The sequence below is a fragment of the Pristis pectinata genome, chromosome 4 (genome assembly GCF_009764475.1).
Source record: "Pristis pectinata isolate sPriPec2 chromosome 4, sPriPec2.1.pri, whole genome shotgun sequence".
NCBI lineage: Eukaryota > Metazoa > Chordata > Chondrichthyes > Rhinopristiformes > Pristidae > Pristis > Pristis pectinata.
Window position 1 is genome coordinate 116,955,695 of NC_067408.1, and position 24,113 is coordinate 116,979,807.

General features: G+C 47.2%; 1 protein-coding gene across 1 annotated transcript in view; it reads right to left on the reverse strand.

Moving 5' to 3' along the window:
* The window catches only part of robo2 (roundabout, axon guidance receptor, homolog 2 (Drosophila)), a 1,057,792-nt gene extending 1,034,086 nt beyond the window's left edge, over positions 1–23,706 (reverse strand). Inside the window, exon 1 of the mRNA XM_052015293.1 lies at positions 23,424–23,706. Within this exon, the coding sequence (XP_051871253.1) occupies positions 23,424–23,559 (136 nt within the window). The 5' untranslated portion in view covers positions 23,560–23,706. The remainder of the gene's footprint in view (positions 1–23,423) is intronic.
* Between the last annotated feature and the right edge of the window lie 407 nt (positions 23,707–24,113).

Sequence of the window (24,113 nt, forward strand, 5' to 3'; positions counted from 1 at the left end):
TTCAAGAGATTGCTAGATAAGCATATGGAGGAATTTAAAATAGGGAGATATGTGGCAGGAAGGGGTTAGATAGTCTTAGGTGAGGTTTAAAGGTTGGCACAACATTGTGGGCTGAAGGGCCTGTATTGTGCTGTACTGTTCTATGATTCTATGATCACTTTCACAAGACAGCCCGAGGTGCTTCACAGAATTATTATCAAACAAAGCCTGATGTTGAGATGCCGGCACAGGTGAGCGGAAGCTTAACCAAAGAGGAAGGTTTTAAGTATTGTCTTAGAGGAAGAGGGCGAGAGGTTGAAGGAGGTTGAAGAGGCTCTAATGCCAAAGGGCGTGCATTTAAGGTGAGGGGGGTAAGTTCAAAGGAGATGTGCAGGGCGCGTTTTTTTACACAGAGAGCGGTGGGTGCCTAGAATGTGCTGCCAGGGGTTGTGGAGAGGCGTTTAAGAGGCTTTTAGATAGGCACATGAATGTGCAGAGAAGGGAGGGATATGGACATTGTGTAGGCAGAAGGGATTAGTTCAGTTAGGCATTTAATTACTAGTTTAATTAGTTCAGCACAACATCGTGGGCTGAAGGGCCTGTTCCTGTGCTGCACTGTTCTATGTGCTTTGTCCTGGTCCAACCACGTAGATGCCACAGCCAAGAAAGCTCGCCAATACCTCTACTTCCTCAGGAAGCTAAAGAAATTTGGCATCTTCCCCTTGATACTCACCAACTTTTATCGATGCACCATATAAAACATCCTATCCGGATGCATCACAGGTTTTGGCATCCGTACGGCAACTGCTCTGCCCGGGACCGCAAGAAACTGCAGAGAGTTGTGGACACAGCCCAGCACATCACAGAAACCAGCCTCCCCTCCACGGACTCTGCCTACACTTCTCGCTGCCTCGGTAAAGCAGCCAGCATAATCAAAGACCCCACCCACCCTGGACACTCTCTCTTTTCCCCCCTCCCGTCGGGCAGAAGATACAAAAGTTTGAAAGCACATACCACCAGGCTCAAGGACAGCTTCTATCCCACTGTTATAAGACTATTGAACAGTTCCCTAGTACGATAAAATGGACTCTTGACCTCACAATCTACCTCGTTATGACCTTGCACCTTATTGTCTACCTGCTCTGCACTTTCTCTGTAACTGTAACACCTTATTCTGCATTCTGTTATTGTTTTACCTTGTACTACCTCAATGCACTGTGTAATGAATTGATCTGTATGGACGGTATGCAAGACAAGTTTTTCACTGTACCTCAGTACATGTGACAATAATAAATCAATTCAATTCCGATTCAATTCAATTCTATATGGAAATGACAGAGCCCTGCGCTGAGCTAGATGAAGACACAACCACTGCTGGTGGAGCAACGAAAAGGACGTGAGGATTAGAGGAGTGCAGGGATCTCAGAGTGTTGTGGGACTGGAGATCACAGAGATAGGGAGGGGGAGGCCATTGCAAGGTCTGGATACAAGGATGAGAAGGTTTAAGAATTGCTCAGAGAGTGTTGGAATGATTCAGCCGAATTCGAGATTTGACAAAAATTAGTTCACTGACCCTTAAATCCCCTTACTGCTGAGCTGCATCCTGCTATCATTTTAGGAATAACCCAACAGACCAGGGCTCCTGCACCTGCAAACGAGAAGCTGAAATTTGATCCGATTGGGGTCTTTAAAATTATGAAAAAGTATTTGATTGGTCAGATGTGGAATCCAAAACTTATGTCACAGCAATTACATTGTCACAAGTAAATCCAGGAAGAATTTGAAGAGAATCATCCAGACAGACTTTATATCTGTCACACAGTTAATAGAGCCACTGCCTCACATCTCCAGAGACCTGGGTTCAATCCTGACCTCCGGTGCTGTCTGTATAGAGTTTGCACGTTCTCCCTCTTACCACAACACACACGTCGACTGTTTATTTCCCTGCATAGATGCTGCCTGACCTGCTGAGTTCCTCCAGTATATTGTGTGTGTCTCCGGATCCCAGCATCTGCAGAATCTCTTGTGTCTCCCTGTGACCATGTGGGTTTCCTTCGGATGCTCCAGTTTCCACCCATGTCCCAAAGACATGCGGGTTGGTGGGTTGATTTGCCGCTGTAAATTGCCCCCAGTGTGTAGGTGAGGGGTAGAATCGGGGGAGGGGACTTGTTGGGAATGTGGGGAGAATAAAATGGGATGAGTATAAACGGGTGCTTGATCGTTGGTGCGGACTGGATGGACCAAAGGGCCTGTTCCCGTGTTGTATGAATCCACCTTTGCCCAGAGACTGGGGAGAACATGGAGCTTGGCTCCCACAGGAAGGGATCAAGGCAAGCAGCAGAACTGGGGTTGTGAGGAGGCTGGATAAACAGACAGAGGGACGAAGATGAGGGAAGTATGGCACAGGGTGGCAGGAGGCAGGGGTGGAGCACAAACACGGCATGGAGCAGAGGGGTCAAGTGGCCTGTCCTGTTAAGTGTTGTAATTCCCGCTAACAGTACCCCTTGATCTCATGCTCAAAGGCCAAGTCAGCCTTTAAGATTGTGCCATCACTCCTGTTTGGACCCTTAGCTCAGCTCCTTGCCCGAGAGGAATAATACCAAGGGTGTGTAATCTTTAGTCTTAGTCTGGTAAATCCACTCCATCCACTTCAGGAAGGGTCGGGGGGGGGGTGGGGGGGGTGGGTGGGGAGGGGAGCGGGGGGCAGTGCACACACTCCTGTCTACATTAACGGTGCTGAGGTTAATAGGATTGAGAGCTTCAAGTTCCTTGGAGTGAACATCACCAGTAGCCTGTCCTGGTCCAACCATGTTGATGCCACGGCCAGGAAAGCTCACCGGTGCCTCTACTTCCTCAGGAGGCTAAAGAAATTTGGCATGTCCCCTTCGACCCTCCCCGATTTTTGTAGTTGCACCATAGAAAGCATCCTATCCGGATATATCACAGCTTGGTATGGCAAGTGCTCTGTCCAAGACTGCAAGAAACCGCAGAGAGTTGTGGACACAGCTCGGAACATCACAGAAACCAGTCTCCCCTCCATGGACTCTGTCTACACTTCCCGCTGCCTTGGTAAAGCAGCCAACATGATCAAAGACCCCTCGCACCCCGGACATTCTCTCTTCCCCCCTCTCCCATCGGGCAGAAGATACTAAAGCCTGGAAACACGTACCACCAAGCTCAAGAACAGCTTCTATCCCACTGTTATAAAACTATTGAACAGTCCCCAGTACGATAAGATGGACTCTTGACCTCACAATCTACCTCATTATGGCCTTTCACCTTATTGACTGCTTGCACTGCACTTTCTCTGTAACTGTAACACTTTATTCTGCATCCTGTTATTGCTTTTCCCTTGTACTACCTCAATGCACTGATGTGATGAAATGATCTGTACGGATAGCATGCAAAACAAAGTTTTTCACTGTACATCGGTACATATGACAACAATAATTAATTTACCAATTTATTTTATCCCTATTTCAAAACTCACATATCCCTGTTGAGATACAATGTCCTGGCTTAAAACATCTCTGCCAGATAGTACCTCGATTGCACAGCACAGACACAGACCACTCAGCCTAGCTGTTCCACAGTGATTCTTCTGCTCCACAAGGGCCTTCTTTTATCCCTCTAAAGATACACACAAGGTTAACTTAAATAAAGAGATCTTCTTAGCTCTGCTGACACACAGCAAGACCATTTCTCTTTCTTCTGGAGACACAAGAGACAGCAGATGCTGGAATCTGGAGCAACAAACAATCTGCTGGAGGAACTCAGTGAGTCGAGCAGCATCTGTGGGAGGGGAAGGAACTGTCGACGATTGGGGTCGAAACCCTGCACTGGTAGGAACCTTCTTCCCTTTAATTACATCCCTTCTCCTTGCCTCAACTTCACCCTGTGGGAGCAGGTTCCTCAATCTCCCCACTCTTTGTGAATGGGGTCTTTGACCTTAAACATTAGCTGTATTTCTGTCAACACAGACGCTGCCTGACTTGCTGAGTGTTTCCAGCATTTTCTCTTTTTTACTTCTGGAAAACAAACTTCGCCTGAAATCCTGAATGGATTCATCAGTGGGCTGCTTCACATTGCTCATCTCGATCTGCTTGCTCATATCCCGCGTCTTGATCTGCTCCGTGAGTGGAAAGATCTCCTCTAGGTTTACCGTACTGAGCACAGTTCGGGAGGATTTAAATCCCTCATGTCATCCTACTGAGGCTATATTTTATTATAAGTGCAAAGTTTTGTCGTTCCCTGTGTGGATGCTTGGAGAAGGGAAGAGAAGACCAGATAACAAAGTCTCCAAACCCACTCCAATTTCCATGCCATCCCACTTGAATGAAAGCACCCAATCTGACAGGTGATAAGCAGCTCTTTCTGTTCGTTCCTGCTCTCTGTCTAATCGGCTCTCTCCGCACTCGAAGACACAATGCCTCCTTGAACAGATCAAAGGGACACACAGCGACAGGAGCAGCTTTGCAAACGTTAATCCATTGTGAAAATCATCTAAAGTGAAGGAATATTTGAAAGCTTCTTCTGGAGAGCTCTCAATCTTGCTCTGGGCACCATCTTCATCCAACACGAAATTCTGGAGTGCCATTGTTTAGGGTTGGTGAATTATAGAAATTTAACCACGATGGGTTTGCTTCCTTTGAAATAAAGGAGGCAAAGGGACAGTGTATAAAATGAGGAGGGGTCAAAATTGCACAGATGGATAAAACAATGACTCTTTAGCAAAGAGACCAGTAACCAGATGCCAGAAGAGGGTTAAGATATTTGGCAGTCAGGGAGTTAAGTGCAATATTTTTCACCCAGAGGATTGAGCAGGTTTGAAACCCTCACCACACCTAATAACTACTTGACAAGCACAAAGTATTGCAACCTATAAGGAGATGGAGTATGAACTGGGAACCAGGATGAGCCTCAATAGGTTCCCTCTGGGCAGACGTGATGGGCTGATTGACTTTTTCTGTGCTGGCATGTTCCTGATCCTTTGATTTAGTCAGAGTGGGGAACGAGCAATATTAATGCCCCATGAACGAGGGTTCATTCCTTTGTCCAAGCAAAGGCAATATTTTCAAGTAGCTGGACACTTCAATGGAAATCCAAGATATCTTTTAAAGGGATATTATTTTGGGATCATTTGGGATAACAGTTGAAGCACTAAAACCCAATGCATCAAATCACCTTATGTATTTCTTTGTATTTAAATATTACCAGACTTCAAACCTTTATGAAACTATTCAGCTGTGGTGGGCTGACTCATAGCCAAATCTGATGCTGTCTTTGCTCAACACTATTTCATTCTTAAACAAAACTCACTAAATAACTTTAAGTATGTCTATCAAATATTAATTCCACAGACCAGGATTGTTTCTTCAGAAGTTATAATCCCCATGTTAAGATGATCCATGACATTTCAGCCTTCCACTGTGTAAATCATCCTCATAATGATAAAGATGAATTCTTGATCTCCCAATCTACCTCATCGTGGCCCTTGCTTATTATCTGCCTGCACTGCACTTTCTCTGTAACTATAACACTATATTCTGCATTCTTTTCCCCTTTTGTTCTACCTCAATGTACTGATGTATGGAATGATCTGTCTTGATGGCATGCAAACAAAAGCTTTTCACTGTGTCTCGATACATGTGACAGTAATAAACCAATTACCGGTTAACCATCAATCAATGGGGCACAGAGGATCTTGGATTAGAACTTGATAAAACCTTATTACAAACATCAGGCACTAGTCAGGAGTGTTATAGAGCACTCTTCACTTGCTTGCATGAGTACAGCTCCAACAACTCTTTTTGCCATCATCCAAGAGAAACCAGCTACCTTAATTGGCACCTAATCCATTTCCTTAGACATTCACTCCCCCCACCGATGACGCATGGTGGCTGCAGTGGGCACCATCTACAAGATGCACTTCCGGTACACATCCAGGCTACTCTGACCACGCCTCCCAAACCTGTGACCTCTACCACAAAGAAGGATAAGGGCTTCTTTCATGTGAGAAACCTCCAACTGCAGCTCCATCACAGGCACAACCCTCCTCGTCATCGAGGACGTCTTCAAGAGGCGGTGCCTCAAGGAGGCAGCATCCATCACTAAGGACCCTCACCACCCGGGACATGCCCTCTTCTCGTTACTACCATCAGGGAGGAGGTACAGGAGCCTGAAGACCTACACTCAATGATTCAGGGACAGCTTCTTCCCCTCTGCCATCAGATTTCTGAACAGCCCATGAACCCATGAACACTACCTCGTTATTCCTCTTTTGCACTACTTATTTATTTTTGTAACTTATAGTAATTTTTATGTCTTTATGTCTTTGCACTGTACTGCTGCTGCAAAGCAACACAGTTCACCACATATGTCAGTGATAATAAACCTGATTCTGATTGTGATTCAGCTTCCCGTCCATGTTGTACACCATTCTGACTTGGGATTATTTTGCCAGTCCTTCATTATCCTGCAACTTCCCACATAGACGGTGGCGACAAACCACCACCTTTTCAAGGGCAATTGGGGATGTGCTTTAAATGTTGCCCTTGCCAGCAATGCCAGCATATCAGGAATGAACTCAGTATTAAGTACCTCACCCAAAAAATCAGCAGAAAGGCACACAAGTCCTTCCTCAGCATCAGATCACACCTTCAGGAGATCATGGGGCTTTGAAACCGATCAAAAGTCAGGACAATTAGAACAGTACAGCAGAGGAACAGGCCCTTCGGCCTACAATGTCTGTGCCGAACACGATGCCGAAGTAAACAAATCTCTTCTGCCCGCACATGATCCACATCCCTCCATTACCTACATATTCATGTGTCTGTCTAACAGCCTCTTAAACACCATGATCACATCTGCTTCCACCACCACCCCTGGCAGCCCGTTCCAGGCACCCACCGTTCTCTGTGTAAAAAACTTCCCTTCAACCTCTCCTTAAAACTTCCTCCCTCTCACCTTCAATGCATGTACTCTAGTACTTCACATTTCTGCCCCGGGAAGAAGTTTCTGACTGTCTACCCTATCTCTGCCTCTCACAATTTTATAAACTTCCATCAGGTCTCCTCTCAGCCTCTGAATTAACTCCGAAGGATACTCCTCTTCTGTGACGACTTAATACAGCTCACTAAAGCCCCTCTTGGAATCCTGTCCATCTTTCTCTGTACCAGCCACTAACAGTCAAACAGAAATGGCTTTTCTTTCAGGTTGTCCCAAAGTGTACATCAGTCATTGGAGCACTCTTTGAAGAGCAGGCACTCTTCAAATGAAGGAAATGCAGCAGCCAATTTATGCACAGCCAGATCCCACAAACAGCAATGTGATAGTCACCAGTTAACCAACAATGGAGGAGAGAACATTGAAGGGACCTCCAAACCTTTCTCCTTACCCCTCACTGATGAGAAAGGAGCGAGTTACCATAAGGCCAGAAGATATAGGAGCAGAATTAGGCCATTTGGCCCATTGAGTCTGCTCCACTATTCAATCATGGCTGATTTTTTTTTTCAACCTCATTTTCCCACCTTCTCCCCGTAACCCATAACCCCCTTACTAATCAAGAACCTATCAATCTCTGCCTTAAATGTGTCCAATGACTTGGCCTCCACAGCCCTCTGTGGCAATGAATTCCACAGACTTACCACCCTCTAGTTGAAGAAATTCCTCCTCATCTCAGTTCTAAAGGGACATCCCTTTATTATGAGGCTGTGCCCTCGGAACCTAGACTCTCCCACTGATGGAGACACCCTCTCCACATCCACTCTATCCAGGCCTTTCAGTATCTGGTAGGTTTCAATGAGATCCCCCCCCCCCCCCCCCCCCCCCCCCCCCCCCCCCCCCCGCATCCTTCTGAATTCCATCGAGCACAGGCCCGGAGATAGTAGACGCTTCTTTCATTCTAGGGATCATTTTTGTGAACCTCCTCTGGACCCTCTCCAGGGCCAGCACACCCTTCCTTAGATACGAGGCCCAAAACTGCTCACAATACTCCAAATGTGGTCTGACCAACGCCTTATAAAGCTTCAGCATTACATCCTTGCTTTTATGTACTAGTTCTCTCGGAGTGAATGCTAACATCGCATTTGTATTCCTTACTACCGACTCAACCTGTGTTAACCTTGAGGGAATCCTGATCTCAGTCCCTTTGCATCTCTGATTTCTGAATTTGTTTCCCCTTTAGAAAATAGTCTTTATTCTCCTACCAAAGTGCACAACCCCACACTTCCCACTTCCATCTGCCACCTCTTTGGCCACTCTCCTAAGCTTACATCTTATCTGAAAGCTGACACCTCTGACAATATGGCACTCCCTCAGTACTGCTCAGGGTATCAGTGTGGGTTATTTCTGCCCAAGTTTCACAATAGAATCACAATGCTTCAAACATTTCTCAGGAATAAGGCATGGGAAGGGAGAAGCAGGTTCAATAAGTATAGGGACATAATGAATTTATATCCTGCCTCGAACCAATCATTAAAACTAACAAGGAGCCAGTTATTCATTAAAAGAAATGTCAACACATTTTAGATTGACTGGATTGTGAAGCTTCAAGTGCATCCACAGCGGTGTTTTAGTGATCTTTAAATATTGATGAGCTCATGAGATTTTTAATGTGGTTATCAGTTTTTATATTGCTGTGCTGTAAAATATGTATTACCCAGTACTCTGGGCCTTAACCATGCAGCTCATTTGTACAGGATATTCCCTTTCCTTCAATGCAAGGTATTTCTATTTTTAGGGACCAGTCTATATTAGGTGATTGGAATATCTTCAGCCATATTTTGTCATTGGTACTGATTGGTTCTTTGCCTGAGTGGGTGCATAGATGATTTTGATTTTCCTTCCTTGAAGCCTGTAACAGACTGAGAGACGGACGCAGGTATCCAGATAGCAGAGGACAATTAACACTGCTCACATTGCTTATCAACACTTGATGAAGATAGGTCAGGAATGAACAACATTTCCATTGCTCTAATTAAGGTCTTTAATTCTGGAATTCTTTCCCGAAGTTTCCCTGTTTCTCCCTCCTCCTTCAAAATCCACTTTAAAGCCAGCCAAACTTTTGCCTCTCAGTCCTAATATTTTCTTGCTATACTTTGTTTGATAAAGCTCCTGTCGTGAGCCTTGGGATGTTTTACCACATTAAAGGTGCCATATCAATGCAAGTTCTTGATCACTGGAAAAGGACGTGGAGGAAGAACGATAGAGTAGGGAGGCAAAGGATCACAGAGAGAGTGGGACAGGGTTGGGACAGAGGAACCGAGAGAAGAGGAAACAACGGGTGAGAAGGAAGAGCGAGATAGTTGTGGAGGAGGAAGTAGAATTCTGAGAAAGGAAGGAACAAGAGAAGATAATCAGGATGTGTATGGGAAACGGGACAGATGGGAGAAGATGAAGAGCAGGGAGAAGTAGGGAAAGAATTAACGTGGGAGGAAAAGAGGTGGAGAGGAGGACGTTGAAGCGGGAAGTGGGAAAGCACAGGAGGGCATTTGCGAGCAATTGAATTTATACCTACAAGGTAGTGAACCAGTGGGCCTTAAGAGGTACTCAAATGGTAGGAAATGCCATCCAGGACAACATTTATTGCCCGTCCCTAGTTGCCCTTGAGAAGGTGGTGGTGGGCTGCCTTCTTGAACCACTGCAGACCTTCTGGTGAAGGTGCTTCCACAGTGCTGTTGGGGAGCGAGTTACAGGACTTAGACCCAGCGATGATGAAGGAACATTGCAAGTCAGAATGGTGTGTGACTAGGAGGGGAACCTGCAGGTGGTGGTGTCCCCTTGCACCCGCTGCCCTTGTCCTCCTTGGAAGGAGAGATCACAGGTTTGGGCAGTGCTGTCAAACCAGAGAGGGTGGTGGGTAGATGGGCGAATCATGATAATCCATCTTGTAGTTGGTGCATACTAAGGGTTACCCAAATTATCAAGACTCTTGGTATCAAAATGAAATGACCTTTTTTTTTGGCTTCACCGCTGAGCAGAAGTTGTGAAGCTTTCATCCTTTTAGAGAATGCAAGTCGCTTCCTCAGCCGGTCTAGGCAGCAGAGAACACTTCCAAGATCAGATCATGCTTTGTAGAGGGAGACTCATGAGTCAGCCATGTGCTGGAATATTACACTCGATGTTAGCGCGACGCTATTACAGCGCCAGCGACCCGGGTTCAATTCCGGCCGCTGTCTGTAAGGAGTTTGTACGTTCTCCCCGTGTCTGCGTGGGTTTCCTCCAGGTGCTCCAGTTTCCTCCCACATTCCAAAGACGTACGGGTTAGGAAGTTGTGGGCGTGCTATGTTGGCGCCAGAAGCGTGGCGACACTTGCGGGCTGCCCCCAGCACATTTTCAGTAACGCAAAAAGACCCATTTCACTGTGTGTTTCGACGTACACGTGACTAATAAATATCTTAATATCTTAAACTTTGTCACACTCACTCTCCCGATTCCTGTTGATTGAGGTCTGCACCAAGGTGGTACAACAGAGTGTGGTCACAGAGTGATACAGCACAGAAACCAGTCCTTTGGCCCAACACACCCTTGTCTAGTCCCATTTGCCTGTGTTTGGCCCATATCCCTCTCAACCTTTCCTATCCAAGTGCCTTTTAAATGTTGTAATTGTACCCACCTCTACCACTTCCTCTGGCAGCTCGTTCCACACACCCACCACCCTCTGTGTGAGAAACTTATCCCTCAATTCCCCTTTAAATCTTTCCCCTTTCATCTGAAGCCTTTGACTCCCCTGCCCTGGGAAAAAGACTTGTGACCATCCACCTTATCTGTAGCCCTCGTGATCTAATAAAGCTCTGAAAGTTCACCACTCAGCCTCCAGGGAAAAAAGCCCCAATCTTTCCTTATAACTCAGTTCCTCCGGTCCTGGTAACATCCTCGTGAATCCTAACAGCACCTTTTCCAGTTCAGTGACATCCTCCCTTTAGCTGGGCGACCAGCACTGCACACAGTACTCCACGTGCGGTCTCACCAACCACATGTAAAGTTGTAACGTAACATCCCAACTCAGGTGCATGTCTATAATACGCTGCAGGGGAGGTGGAGGAAAGCAGATATGATAGCAACGTGTAAGGGGCATTTAGTGAGGCACATCAACAGGCAGGGAACTGAGGGATTACAGACCATGTGCAGACAAGTGGAATTAGTTTGGATTGGCATCACGGTCGGCACAGACATTGTGGGCCAAAGGGCCTGTTCCTGTGCTATGCTGATCTATTTTCAATGTTCTAAGACTGCACATTTTCTAAATTGCCTTCCATTTAGCCATAGTCATTATTCACACTTTGCCAACTGTGTCAACAGTGACAGGTAACAAATCCCTCGGGCAGTAATTAGCTCATGCCCCCATTTCCCTTTCTTCCCTCTCTCACCCGCTCCCGAGCCCTGCCATCGCCTCCGCACCCAAACCCCTGACTTTGTTCTGCTTCTGCACACTGACCTGCAGCAACTGTCAATTCACCGATGAGCACAGCGCGAGGCGTAATCGAGAGACTCGGAGCCACGAAGGGGGGGGGGGGGGGGTTTGATCGAGAAAATAAGGAGAAGCCCTTTGTGATGGCAGGAGCATCAGTAACCAGAGGACACAGACAGAAGGTGATTGGCAAAAGGACCAGACACATCATGAGAATTTGCTTTTTCCGCAGCGAGTTGCCGTGATCTGGAACGTGTTCCCTGACAGGATGATGGAAGCAGATTTAGCAGAAACTTTTAAAACTGGAATTGGAGAAAACTTTTGAAGGAGGGAAACTTCCAGCGTGGAGGGGAGACAGAACAGGGGACTGGGACCAATTAAGGAGGTGGCATGGACTTGATGGGCTGAATGGACACTGATTTTTGGGTTTATAGAAAATTATAGAGGCATTGATTTGTACAGCATGGAAGCAGGCCCCTCAGCCCACCACGTCTATGCTGACCATCATGTCCATCTAGACCAATCCCACTTGCCTGCATTAATTCCACATCCCTCTATGACCTACTCATTCAAGTACCTGTCCAGATGCCTGCTATCACCTGCTTGCGTGTACTCCTCCCCCTCCTCCCTCCTTCTTATTCTGGCTTCTGCCCTCTTCCTTTCCAGTCCTGGTGAAGGGTCTCGACCTGAAACATCGACCATTTATTTCTCTCCATGGATGCTGCCTGACCTGCTGAGTTCCTCCAGCATTTTGTGCGTGTGTTGCTCTAGATGCCTCTTAAATGTTGTTACTGTTCCTGCCTTCACCGCTCCCTCTGGCAGCTCATTCCAGACACCAAGTACTCCACGTATGGAAGATTTACCCTTCAGATCCCCTTCAAACCTCCTCCATCTCACCTTAAACCCATGTCCTCCAGTTTTAGACAGCCTACCATGTGAAACAGATGCTGGCTATCTGCATATAATTTTATACACCTCTGTTATGTCACCTTTCAGCCTCCTTCATTGCAGGGAAAACAGACCCAGCCTATTCAATATTTCCTTGTAACTGAAACCCCCCCCCCCAATCCAGGTAACATCCTTTTCTGCACCCCTCCAGCTTAATCATGTCCTTCCGATAGTGTGGTGGCCAGAACTGCACACAGTGCTCCAAGTGCGGCCACCAACGCTGACTGGATCGGCTGGGACTGTTTTCCCTGGAGCGAAGGACGCTGAGGGGTGACCTGATAGAGGTTTATAAAATCATGAGGGGCGTAAGTATGGTGGATGGTCTCAGTGTTTTTCCCAGGGTAGGGGAGTATACAACTAGAGCGTTTAAGGTGAGAGGGGAAAGAGTTAAAGGGGACCTGAGGGGCAAGTTTCTCACACAGAGGGTGGTGAGTGTATGAAACGAGCTGCCAGAGGAAGTGGAATAGGTGGGTACAATTACAGCATTGAAGAGACATTTGGACAGGTTCATGGATAGCAAAGGTTTAGAGGGATATGGGCCAAACACAGGCAAATGGGAGTAGCTCATGAAGGCACCTTGGCCAGCATGGACCAGTTGGGCTGAAGGGCCTGTTTCTGTGCTGTATGACTCTTTGACTCCATAACACTCCATTCCAAAGCATGATAGAATTATAAATTCACTGCCAAAATGTAGGATGGAGCTCTCCAGACCAAGTGCCAGCTGGGTTTTATCCCCAGTACACTCCTGCCCAGTGGAGATTCAGGAACCAGAACCAGGCTGGAGAATGAAAATTCCATGAGAATTCCCACTCCTGACATCTGCGACTCCAGAATTTCGACCCAGCAACAGTGAAAGGATGCCGGCATATGGAGCCATAGCACGGAAGCTGGCCCTTCGGCCCAACTCATCCGTGCCAACCAGGTCAGGGTGGTATGTGTGACTCAGAGGGGAGACCGTGGTTGAAGGACAGAGCGGGCATTTAGAATGAAAACCTTATTCAATGTGTCAGAGTGAGCGAGCAGGACAGTGAGTTGGGCCTGACACTACTCTATCCACATAAGTGGACCACAGACAGAATCACAGACTAGAACATGCATCATAAAAAGAGGCCATTCAGCTCACCAAGTCTCTTTGTAAAATAATTGATTCAATCCCAATCCTCTGCTCTTTCCCCACATCCATGAAAAGTGTTATTTTCCTTCAAATATTAATCTAAAACCCAAAACGGCCATATCATGAACATTGGTAAATTGGTTTATTATTGTCACATGCACTGAGGTACAATGAAAAACTTTGTTTTGCATGCCATCCATACAGATCATTTCATCACATCAGTGCATTGAGGTAGTACAAGGGAAAGTAATAACAGAATGTAGAATAAACTGTTACAGTTACAAAGAAAGTGCACTGCAGGCAGACAATAAGGTGCAAGGCCATAATGAGGTAGATTGTGAGATCAAGAGTCCATTTTAATGTACAAGGGGTCCATTCAAATAGTCTTATAGCAGTGGGGTAGAAGCTGTCCCTGAGCCTGGTGGTACATGCTTTCAGGCTTCTGAACCTTCTGCCTGATGGGAGGGGGGAGAAGTGAGAATGTCCAGGGTGGGTGGGGTCTTTGATTGTGTTTGCTGCTTTACCGAGGCAGCGAGAAGTGTAGACAGAGTTGATGAAGCCATGCTGTGTCCACAACTCTCTGCAGCTTCTTGGGCTCCACATTGTCCTTTGTCCAAAGAGGACCATTCAGACACGAGTGACTGTGGGCACGAGGGGAAAGAATGCAGAAGAATATTATAATTCAAGAGGAAATTTGCAGAGGTGAAAGTGAGCTGGGATGGTGCGCTGGTGAGCTGGTAAGAAAGTGGCTGAACAATCAGCACAAAGGGGTTAAAACAGCGCTGTTTAAGATTGACAGAATGCGAACCAAACTACAAAGCAATGGGTCTACAACAGAACTAATCTCAGTGCAAACCTGTGTCAAGCAAGGTAGTGTCATTGCCCCAACACTTCTCCCAATGATTCTTGCTGCAATGTTACACTTCACCTCCAACAACTCCAACGGGGTTGGAGGTAACCTTTGGAACTAACGGGAAGCTGTTCAACCTGCGGCAACTACAGTCCAGAACCACTTGTATTACAAAGCATTTGAGAGGTTGGTGCTTATGCTCAACATCCCAAGACAAAGGCCCTTTATTAACCTACCCTGCTGCTTCATTCTGACAATAAAGGTTCACAACAAAACCCTGGGAAAAAAGGACCACTTCGTATATCTTGGCAGTCACCACTTAGCAAAGGCAGACAGTGATCATAAGTTTCACCATCACCTTCAGTGTCCTGGTACTGGTTGATGAGGGAAACGGTTAGAGGGTCATCTCGTCCATGCCGACCAAGATTTTCAACTCAGCTGGTCCCATTTGTCTGCGTTTGGCCTGTATCCCTCTGAACCTTTCCTGTCCATGTACCTGTCTAAATGTCTTTTAAATGTTGTTAATGTACCTGCCTCACCCACTTCCTCTGGCAGCTCGTTCCATATACTCATCACCCTCTGGGTGAAAAAGTTGTCCGTCAGGTTCCTATTAAACCTCTCCCCTTTCAGCTTAAACCTATGCCCTCTAGTTCTTGATTTCCCGACCATGGGAAAAAGACTGTTTGCATTCACCCTATCTATGCCCCTCATGATTTTATACACCTCTATAAGATCATCCCTCATTCTCCTATGCTCCATTGAAAAAAGTCCCAGCCTGCTCAACCTCTCTCCATAACTCAGTCCCTCGAGTCCCAGCAATATCCTTGTAAGTCTCTGCACTCTTTCCAGCTTAATGGCATCTTTCCTCCAACAGGGCAACTAAAACTGAACACAATATTCCAAATGTGGCCTCACCAACGTCTTGTACAACTGCAGCCACTATCTCCATAGCCACCTCGTTCAAGACCCTAGTCTGCAGGTCATCAGGTCCTGAGGATTCATCACCTTTCAGAACCATGAAGCTTTCTAATCCTCTTCGATCACCAATGCTAACTCCTTTGGGTTGCTCAATTACTCTCGCACTGTAGTTCTCTACTTCTGGAGAATGATCCCAGAACATAACATAAGAACAGAAGCAGAATTATACCACTCACCTACTTGATTTCACCTGTCTCAGTCTGGAAGGGACTCACATTAACTTTTGCAATTCTTTTCCATCTTACATATTGATAAAGGTTCATACAATCTGTTTTTGTGTTTCTTGCTCCACCAGTTTTCTGCACATAATTGAGGGTTTCAAGGGTTTATATATAGAATAGCAGATAGCCTGCAGTGGGTCCGAAGCTGAAATCTGATTAAGAGGTCTGTGAGGTTTATCTATTGAATAACAGATATCCAGGCATGACTTATAGGCTAGAGAGCAATCAAAGGGTTCAGAGAAGGGCTGATATATAGAATAACAGAAACCTGTGAGTTACAAACTGGAATCTAATTATTCTGGGCTTTATTCATAGAATAACAGATACCCAGGCTGGAATCTGATCCAGAGGTTTGGAGGATGGTTTATATATAGAATAATAGAGACTTGGGAGTGAATTACAGGCTGCAATCTAATCATTGGATTTGGAGAGGGGGTTTATATGTAGAATAACAGGTATCTGGGAGTGAGCTACAGGCTGGAATCTGATCAAGGGATTCTGGGGTTTGCGTATAGAATGCCAATTACCTGGGAGTCAGTTCTATAGTGGAATTTCCACCTGGAATAGTTCAGGCATCTTCCAGCACATCTCTAAAATCGAACTGGTCCTGCACTAATAAACCCAAGTCCAGTGATACTCCATCCTCGTGATACGCAGCTCATAACATGGAACTACGCAGCATCAACCACCTCTTTCCCTCCACAGATGCTGCTTGACCTGCTGAGTATTTCCAGCATTGTCTGTTTTTATTATGATATTACATAGAATATGAGACTTCTGTAGAGGCAATTGCAATGTTGCTGCTCCAAACCAACCTCCTACCCCTCTCCATCCCATCCATCCATACCTCCCTCATCTGTTCATCCAACTTCCTCTGTAACTCTCTGCTGTTCACCTCACTTTCTCCCTGTGGTGAGCTCCACATTCCTTCTGCTGTCTGGGGCAAGAAGTATCTGCCAAGCTCCTTGTTGGAATTATTAATCAATGTCTAGGCCCCAGTCTCCCACACATGGACATACCTCCCCAACATTAACTCTGTCAAACCCCTCAGAATTATCACCAGGTCACCCTCAACTTTCACCTTTACGCTTGGAAACATCAATATTCTCCTTCGACACTGACAGCTCAAGTCAGAAATAGCAACCCATTATTTAGACCATAAGGCACAGGAGTAGAATTAGGCCATTCAGCCCATCAAGTCTGCTCCGCCATAGCCTTTGATACCCTTGGCTAAAGAAATTCCTCTTGATCTCTGTTCTAAAGGGACATCCTTTTATTCTGAGGCTGTGCCCTCTGGTCTGAGACTTTCCCACTACTGGAAACATTTTCTCGATGTGTGGCCCGACCTGACTCGACACGGGCCCGACCAGCGGAGGCCGAGTCCCGAGGCCCGACCCGACACGGGGCCCGACCTATGGGGACGCCTGATGCTGGGGCTCAACACCAAGGCCCCTCCGGATTGGAGGCCCGACCCTAAGGAGCACCAGGGGCTGAGTCCCGATGCCAAGGCCCCTCTAGGCGCCCCCACTTACCTGCTGGGACAGATAGAATAGTTGACACTTCAGACCTGTTTGGGAACAATTACTTACCTCACAGGCCAGCTGAATCCATTCCAGGTCTTCCAAGTCTGTTCTCAAGCAGTCACTTACCTTCCAGTCCAGGTGAATCCGCTCCAGGTCTTCCAGGACTGAGGAGTCGCAGCCACATACCCCGGAAGTGTGGTAAGAGGGCTGGGCTGCAGGTGAGGCTGAAACAGCATGGAAACAACAGCCCCCCTCCCCAGCATACTGCTAGCTAACGTCCAGTCCATTGAGAACAAAGTTGATGAACTAAGGGCAAGACTGACCTACCAAAGAGAACTGAGGGACTGGTGTGTGCTATGTCTCACTGAAACATGGCTCACACCTGCCTCACCTGACTGTGCCATTCAACCTGAGAGCTTCTCAATCCACCGAATGGACCGTACAGTGTCCTCGGGCAGAGTTAGAGGCGGAGGGGTCTTCTTCTTAATAACTCGTGGGGCTGGGACGTGACGGTCCTAGCGAGCTCCTGCTCACCCAGCCTGGAATATCTAACTGTGAAGTGTCAATGATTCTATCTGCCATGGGAGTTCACTTCAGCTATCCTGATGGCAGTCTACATCCCACCACAGACGGACATGAAGCCTGCACTCAATGAGCTATACTCTGTGGTCAACAACCTTGAGACAGGATACCCTGAGGCCCTCTTCATTGTCGCAGGTGACTTCAACCAGGCCAACCTCAAGAGTGTGTTACCAAAGTACTACCAGCATATCTCCTGCTCCACCAGGGACCCTAACACCCTTGAACACTGCTATACAACCATCAAAGATGCCTTCCGAGCCACCCCTGGCCCTCACTTTGGGAAATGTGACCACCAGGCTGTGCTCCTCCTCCCTGCATACAAACAGAAACTGAAACAGGAGGATCTGGTACAGACAGTCGTGCAGTGCTGATCTGAGGAAAGAGATGAGCTTCTACGCAACTGCTTTGAGTCAGTCGGCTGGTCCATGTTCAAAGACTCAGCTGCCAGCCTAGATGAGTATGCCACCACCATCAAGACTTTATCAGCAAGTGTGTGGAGGACTGTGTACCAAAGAGGACAATACGGGTGTTCCCAACCCGGAAACTGTGGATGAACCAGGAGATCACTCCCTACTGAAGTCGAGGACTGCAGCGTTCAAATCAGGTGACCCTGACCTTTACAAAAAATCGAGATTCGACCTCCGTAAAGCCAAGAGACAATACCGGTCCAAAATCAAGTCCCAGACCATCCATCAGTTGTGGCAGGGATTACACGCTATAACAGGCTACAAAACGAAGTTGGGGAGCATCGTCAACAGCAGCTCATCCCTTCCTGATGAGCTTAACACATTCTATGCACCTTTTGAACAGAAGGGGATTGGTCTGTCACCACCCACCCTGACAGCCTCCAATACACCTGAACCTGTGGTTACCATTGAGGATGTAAGATCAGTCTTCTGGAGAGAGAACCCGCGGAGAGCAGCTGGCCGGTGGTATTTGCAGACATATGTAACCTCTCCCTGCTTCAATCTCAGGTTCCCAGCTGCTTTAAGAAGACCACTATCGTCCCGGTATCTAAGAAAAACAAGGTAACGTGCCTTAATGACTACCGACCGGTGGCTCTGACATCCACCATCATGAAGTGCTTTGAGAGGCTGGTCATGGCCCGCATCAACTCCAGCTTCCCGGAAAACCTTGACCCATTGCAATTCGTCTACTGCCGAAACAGGTCTACGGCGACATCTCCCTGGCCCTACACTCAGCTCTGGAGCATCTGGAAAGTAAATACATCTACATTAAACTATTGTTTATTGACTACAGCTCTGCCTTCAATACTATAATTCCAAGCAAACTCATCACCAAACTCCGAGACCTGGGACTCAACACTTCCCTCTGCAACTGGATCCTTGACTTCCTGACCAACAGACCACAATCAGTGAGGATAGGCAGCAATACCTCCAGCACAATTATTCTCAACACTGGTGCCCCACAAGGCTGTGTCCTCAGCCCTCTACTCTACTCCCTATACACTCACGACTGTGTGGCCAGATTCTGTTCTAACTCCATCTACAAGTTTGCAGATGATACCACTGTAGTAGGCCGTATCTCAAATAACGATGAGTCGGAGTGCAGGAAGGAGATAGAGAGCTTAGTGACATGGTGTCATGACAACAACCTTTCCCTCAATGTCAGCAAAACAAAAGAGCTGGTCACTGACTTCAAGAAAGGGGGTGGTGTACATGCACCTGTCTACATCAATGGTGCTGAGGTCGAGAGGGCTGAGAGCTCCAAGTTCCTCAGAGTGAACATCACCAATAGCCTGTCCTGGTCCAACCACATAGACACCACAGTCTATGTGGCTGGACCAGGACCAGAAATTTGGCACGTCCCCTTTGACACTCACCAACTTTTATCAATGCACCATAGAAAGCATCCTATCTGGATGCATCACGGCTTAGTATGGCAACTGCTCTACCCAGGACTGCAATAAACTGCAGAAAGTTGTGGACACAGGTCAGCACATCATGGAAACCAGCCTCCCCTCCATGGACATTGTCTATACTTCTCATTGCCTTGGTGAAGCAGCCAGCATAATCAAAGAGCCCATCCACCCAGGACATTCTCCCCTCTCCCATCAGACAGAAGATACAGGAGCCTGAGGGCATGCACCACCAGGCTCAAGGACAGCTTCTATCCCACTGTCATGACTATTGAACGGTTCCCTTATACAATGAGATGGACTCTTGACCTCACAATCTACCTTGTTGTGACCATGCACCTTATTGACTACCTGCTCTGCACTTTCTCTGTAGCTGTGACACTTTACTCTGTTTTCTGTGATTGTTTTACCCTGTACTACCTCAATGCACTGTGTAATGAAATGATCTGTATAAATGGTATGCAAGACAAGTTTTTCACTGTATCTTGGTACAAGTGACAATAATAAACCAATACCAATACATCCTCTCCACATCCACTCTATCCAGGCCTCTCAATATTCGGTAGGTTTAAATGAGATCCCTCCCCCACCCCCCCCCCATCCTTCTAAACTCCAGCGAGTCCAGGCCCAGAGACATCAAACGCTTGTCATACGTTAACCCTTTTGTTCCTGGGATCATTCTTGTAAACCTCCTCTGGACCTTTTCCATTGCCAGCAAATCCTTGCTTGGATATGAGGCCCAAAACTGTTCACAATACTCCAAATGTGATCTGACCAACACCTTATAAAGCCTCAGCATTACATCCTTGCTTGTATGTTCTCGTCCTCTTGAAATGAATGCTAACATTGCATTTGCCTTCCTTACTACTGACTCAACCTGCAAGTTAACCTTTAAGGAACCCTGCACTAGGACTCCCAAGTCCCCTTGCACCTCCAATTTCTGAATTCGCTCCCCATTTAGAAAATAAATCTATGCCTTTATTCCTTCTACCAAAGTGCATGACCGTACACTTCCCTACACTGTATTCCATCTGCCACTTCTTTGCCCATTCTCCCAACCTGTCCAAGTCCTTCTGCAGACTCCCTGCTTCCTCAACACTACCTGCCCCTCCAACTGTCTTTGTATCATCTGCAAACTTGGCCACAAAGCCATCAATTCCATCATCCAGATCATTAACACGTAATTTGAAAAGTAGCGGACCCAACAACGACCCCTGCGGAACACCACTAGTCACCGGCAGTCAACCAGAAAAGGCCCCCTTTATTCCCACTCTTTGCCTTCTGCCAGTCAGCCAATCTTCTATCCATGCTGGTACCTTTCCTGTAATACCATGGGCTCCTAACTTGTTTAGCAGCCTCATGTGCGGCACCTTGTCAAAGGCCTTCTGAAAATCCAAGTAAACAACATCCACTGACTCTCTTTTGTCTATCCTGCCTGTTACTTCCTCAAAGAATTCCAGCAGATTTGTCAGGCAAGATCTCCCATGAAGGACTTCTGCCCATTTTGTCATGAGCTTCCAAGTACCCCGAAACCTCATCCTTAATAACGGACTCTAACATCTTACCAATGTTAATTTAATTTTAAAACTGGAAAGAGATGGTTGATCGCATTGAAACTAAAGTCTGCTAAGATAATGAGGTGGTGTGTGTATTAATTTAATAGTGGTAACTCAAAGAGACTGTTTTTTGAATGAAATTCTATGAAGATTTTTTTACAGTTCACTTAAGTATCAAAATTACATTTTTCACATGCCCGTCTTTACATGTCACTGTTTAAATCATTGGTCTCAGGCTGAGATTTTTTATACATCTCCCTGTCTGTAACACACTGGGACTGCTTGCAAAAAGGCAACTCTGAGCACCATATTCTTTCTCAACAACTTCCTTTCTGCTGTTGTTTCATGTTTCCTGGGGAAACAGGCAACTTACCTCCACCCACGTTGGACAAGACATCTGCAGACCAAGTCCATGAGAAACAGTAGCAGGTGAACAATGCCCGCGAGTCTGCTCTGCCAGTCAAATAGATCACAGCTGATTCACAAACTCTCTGTCCAAACCCCAAACCCATTACTTCCCTTGAGTACAAAAAAACCCCTCTATTTTGAATATTCTCACGGCCTCCTGGGGGAGAGAATTCCAAAGATTCACTCCACTCTGAACGAAAAAAAAACTTCTCTTAGTCCCAGACATCCAATCCTTTACCCCGAGATTCTGCCCACTTGTCCCAGGCTCTCCAGCTGCCAGAAATAACCTCCCGGCACCCACTCGTCAACCTCCAATTCAATGAGATGAATCCCGATTCCCCTCAACTCCTGGGGATGCAGCCTGACACCAACTCTCTCCCCAAAAGTCCCAGCATTTAACCCATAGTGTGCACCTCCAAGGGACGTATATCTCAGGGAAGGGAGACCAAACCTGCACTCTGTACTCAGAGTGTGGTCTCACCAAAGTCCTGTCCAATTGCAGAAAGATCTTCCTACTCTTGTACTCCAGTATCTTTGCAATCAAACAAAACATTCTGCTGCCCTGACTTTTCATCCCCTCCTGTCCACCCCCCACAACTTCAGAAAGTCAAGGACATTCCATCAGATTGGAGGCAAGGGAGTTATGTCAAAACAGCAGTGATGTTGGGGTTGTTCCCAGAGCAAAGAAGGTTCTGGGGAGCAAAAGACAAACTGCTGGACGAACTCAGCAGGTTGAGCAGCATCTGTGGTGGGGGGGGGGGGGGGGTGGGGGCGTGGGGCGGAGGAATTGTCAAGGTTTCGGGTTGAGACCCTACATCAGAAATGTTAAGGTGGAGGTGTGCATAGACTTGAGTGGTTTGATGGGACAATCTGTGACCAGAGAATTAAGGACAATGGCAAAAGAACTCGTGGCAAGATGAAAGACTCCTTTTAACACAGCCGGGGCTTCTTGAAACCCAGGTTCAACAGGAACCCCCAAAAGAGAACTGTTGAAATACTTTCTCAGTCCTGATGCAGGGTTTCAACCCGAAACGTCGACAATTCCTCGCCTCCCACAGATGCTGCTCGACCCGCGGAGTTCCTCCAGCAGAATGAAATACTGTGTGGGAAATGCGCAGGAGGGTGGGGTTAACTGGAGAGCTCCTTCGAACAGCTGGCACAGGCATGATAGGCCGAAGGGCCTCCTCCGTTGCTGCAGAATTCCCCTGAGACCCAGGGCTGTCTCCGGCTGAGGTGACTGGCTGGGAGTTGTTGGGACCAGTTGGTGAAGATGTTCCACTTTGCCTGCGCTGGACGGCTCTTCATTCAACCAGGAATAAGACAGCGGTTGGTTTCCAGATAAGGTGTCATGAATTATTCAGAGCCTATCTCCAGAATGTTGATCTTGCTGTTTAACCTCGGATCACGACACAGATAAAGTCCAGCGGCGGAATTCCAGATTAGTGCACTGCACTCGGTGGGCGCGACGGCAGCCTCAGAGCTCTCCCACTGCCACCACACTGACCCACTCCTCAACCGGGACCCCGGCCTGACACATGACAGCACGTCCCATTCCCCCAGCAACAACTTGGAATACGAGAGGCAGGCGCACCTTGGATGGGACTCCAGCGCGGTTGGCTCACACTGCTCGCCCACCGGATGAGTTACCTCCCCTCGCTCCGTCCTGCCGCCAGCCGACCAGTCTCCAACTCCCCTGCCAACCTTGCGCCCACCCCCCCCCCCCCGCCAACATAAACCTCCCTCCTTCAAAGCAAGCCCATCCACCTGACAGCATCACTTGACAAGCAACTGGTCAAAAATGGGTTAACCCGACCCCCCTTTCAGAGGGAAGCTGGTATCTGTTAAACCACACCGTCACAATGCTGATTGCCTACAACAGCTCAAAGCTACAGCAAATACATTGCGTACACACATACACACACACATCTCGCTCGCCCAGTGTACAATATGACCATCCACCGCCTCGGAGACTCACCACCTTTCCAGTGCCTTCCCTTGGCTCGACTTTGTTTGGAGTCACTTTGCTGTGTACAGGGTCCACACAGTAACAGAAGGGTGATAAACGCCACTTCGAACGGGGCTTGCCTCGTCAGCTGAGCCACGGGAAACATCTCCCCAAGTTTGTTGGCCACGGCGCACAGTTATCTTCCTCTGCCCTCACATCCTGCTGTTCCCCCCTGCTCTCCTCCCTCGCTGCAAGCAGCCACTCATTGTGAAATCAGAACAGAGACTCCCCAGTCCGCAGCAGGCAAAATCAAACTGAAGCAGCCCCGAGCAAAGGAGCATGATTTCCCCTCAGAACCAGATTCGCCAACATTGCATGGACTGTGCAATCGCAGGAAAAAGAATCACCACTCCAGGTTTCAGTGGGAATAGAGCCTTAAGCATGATGCAGTTACACCGGGAGCACACAAGCACTGATCGTTCTCTCCCTCTCTCTCTCTCTCTCTCCCCACCCTCTTGCAAATGAAAAAATATAAAGATTGATGCTTGGAACTAAGTGAGAAGTGTTCATCACAGTTTAAAATCACACACACACACACACACACACACACACACACACACACACACACACACACACACACACACACACACAGACAAGGATTTATAAAGAAAGCTACACAGAAAAGCATTGCATGAATATTGAGGCCATGTCCACAGAACC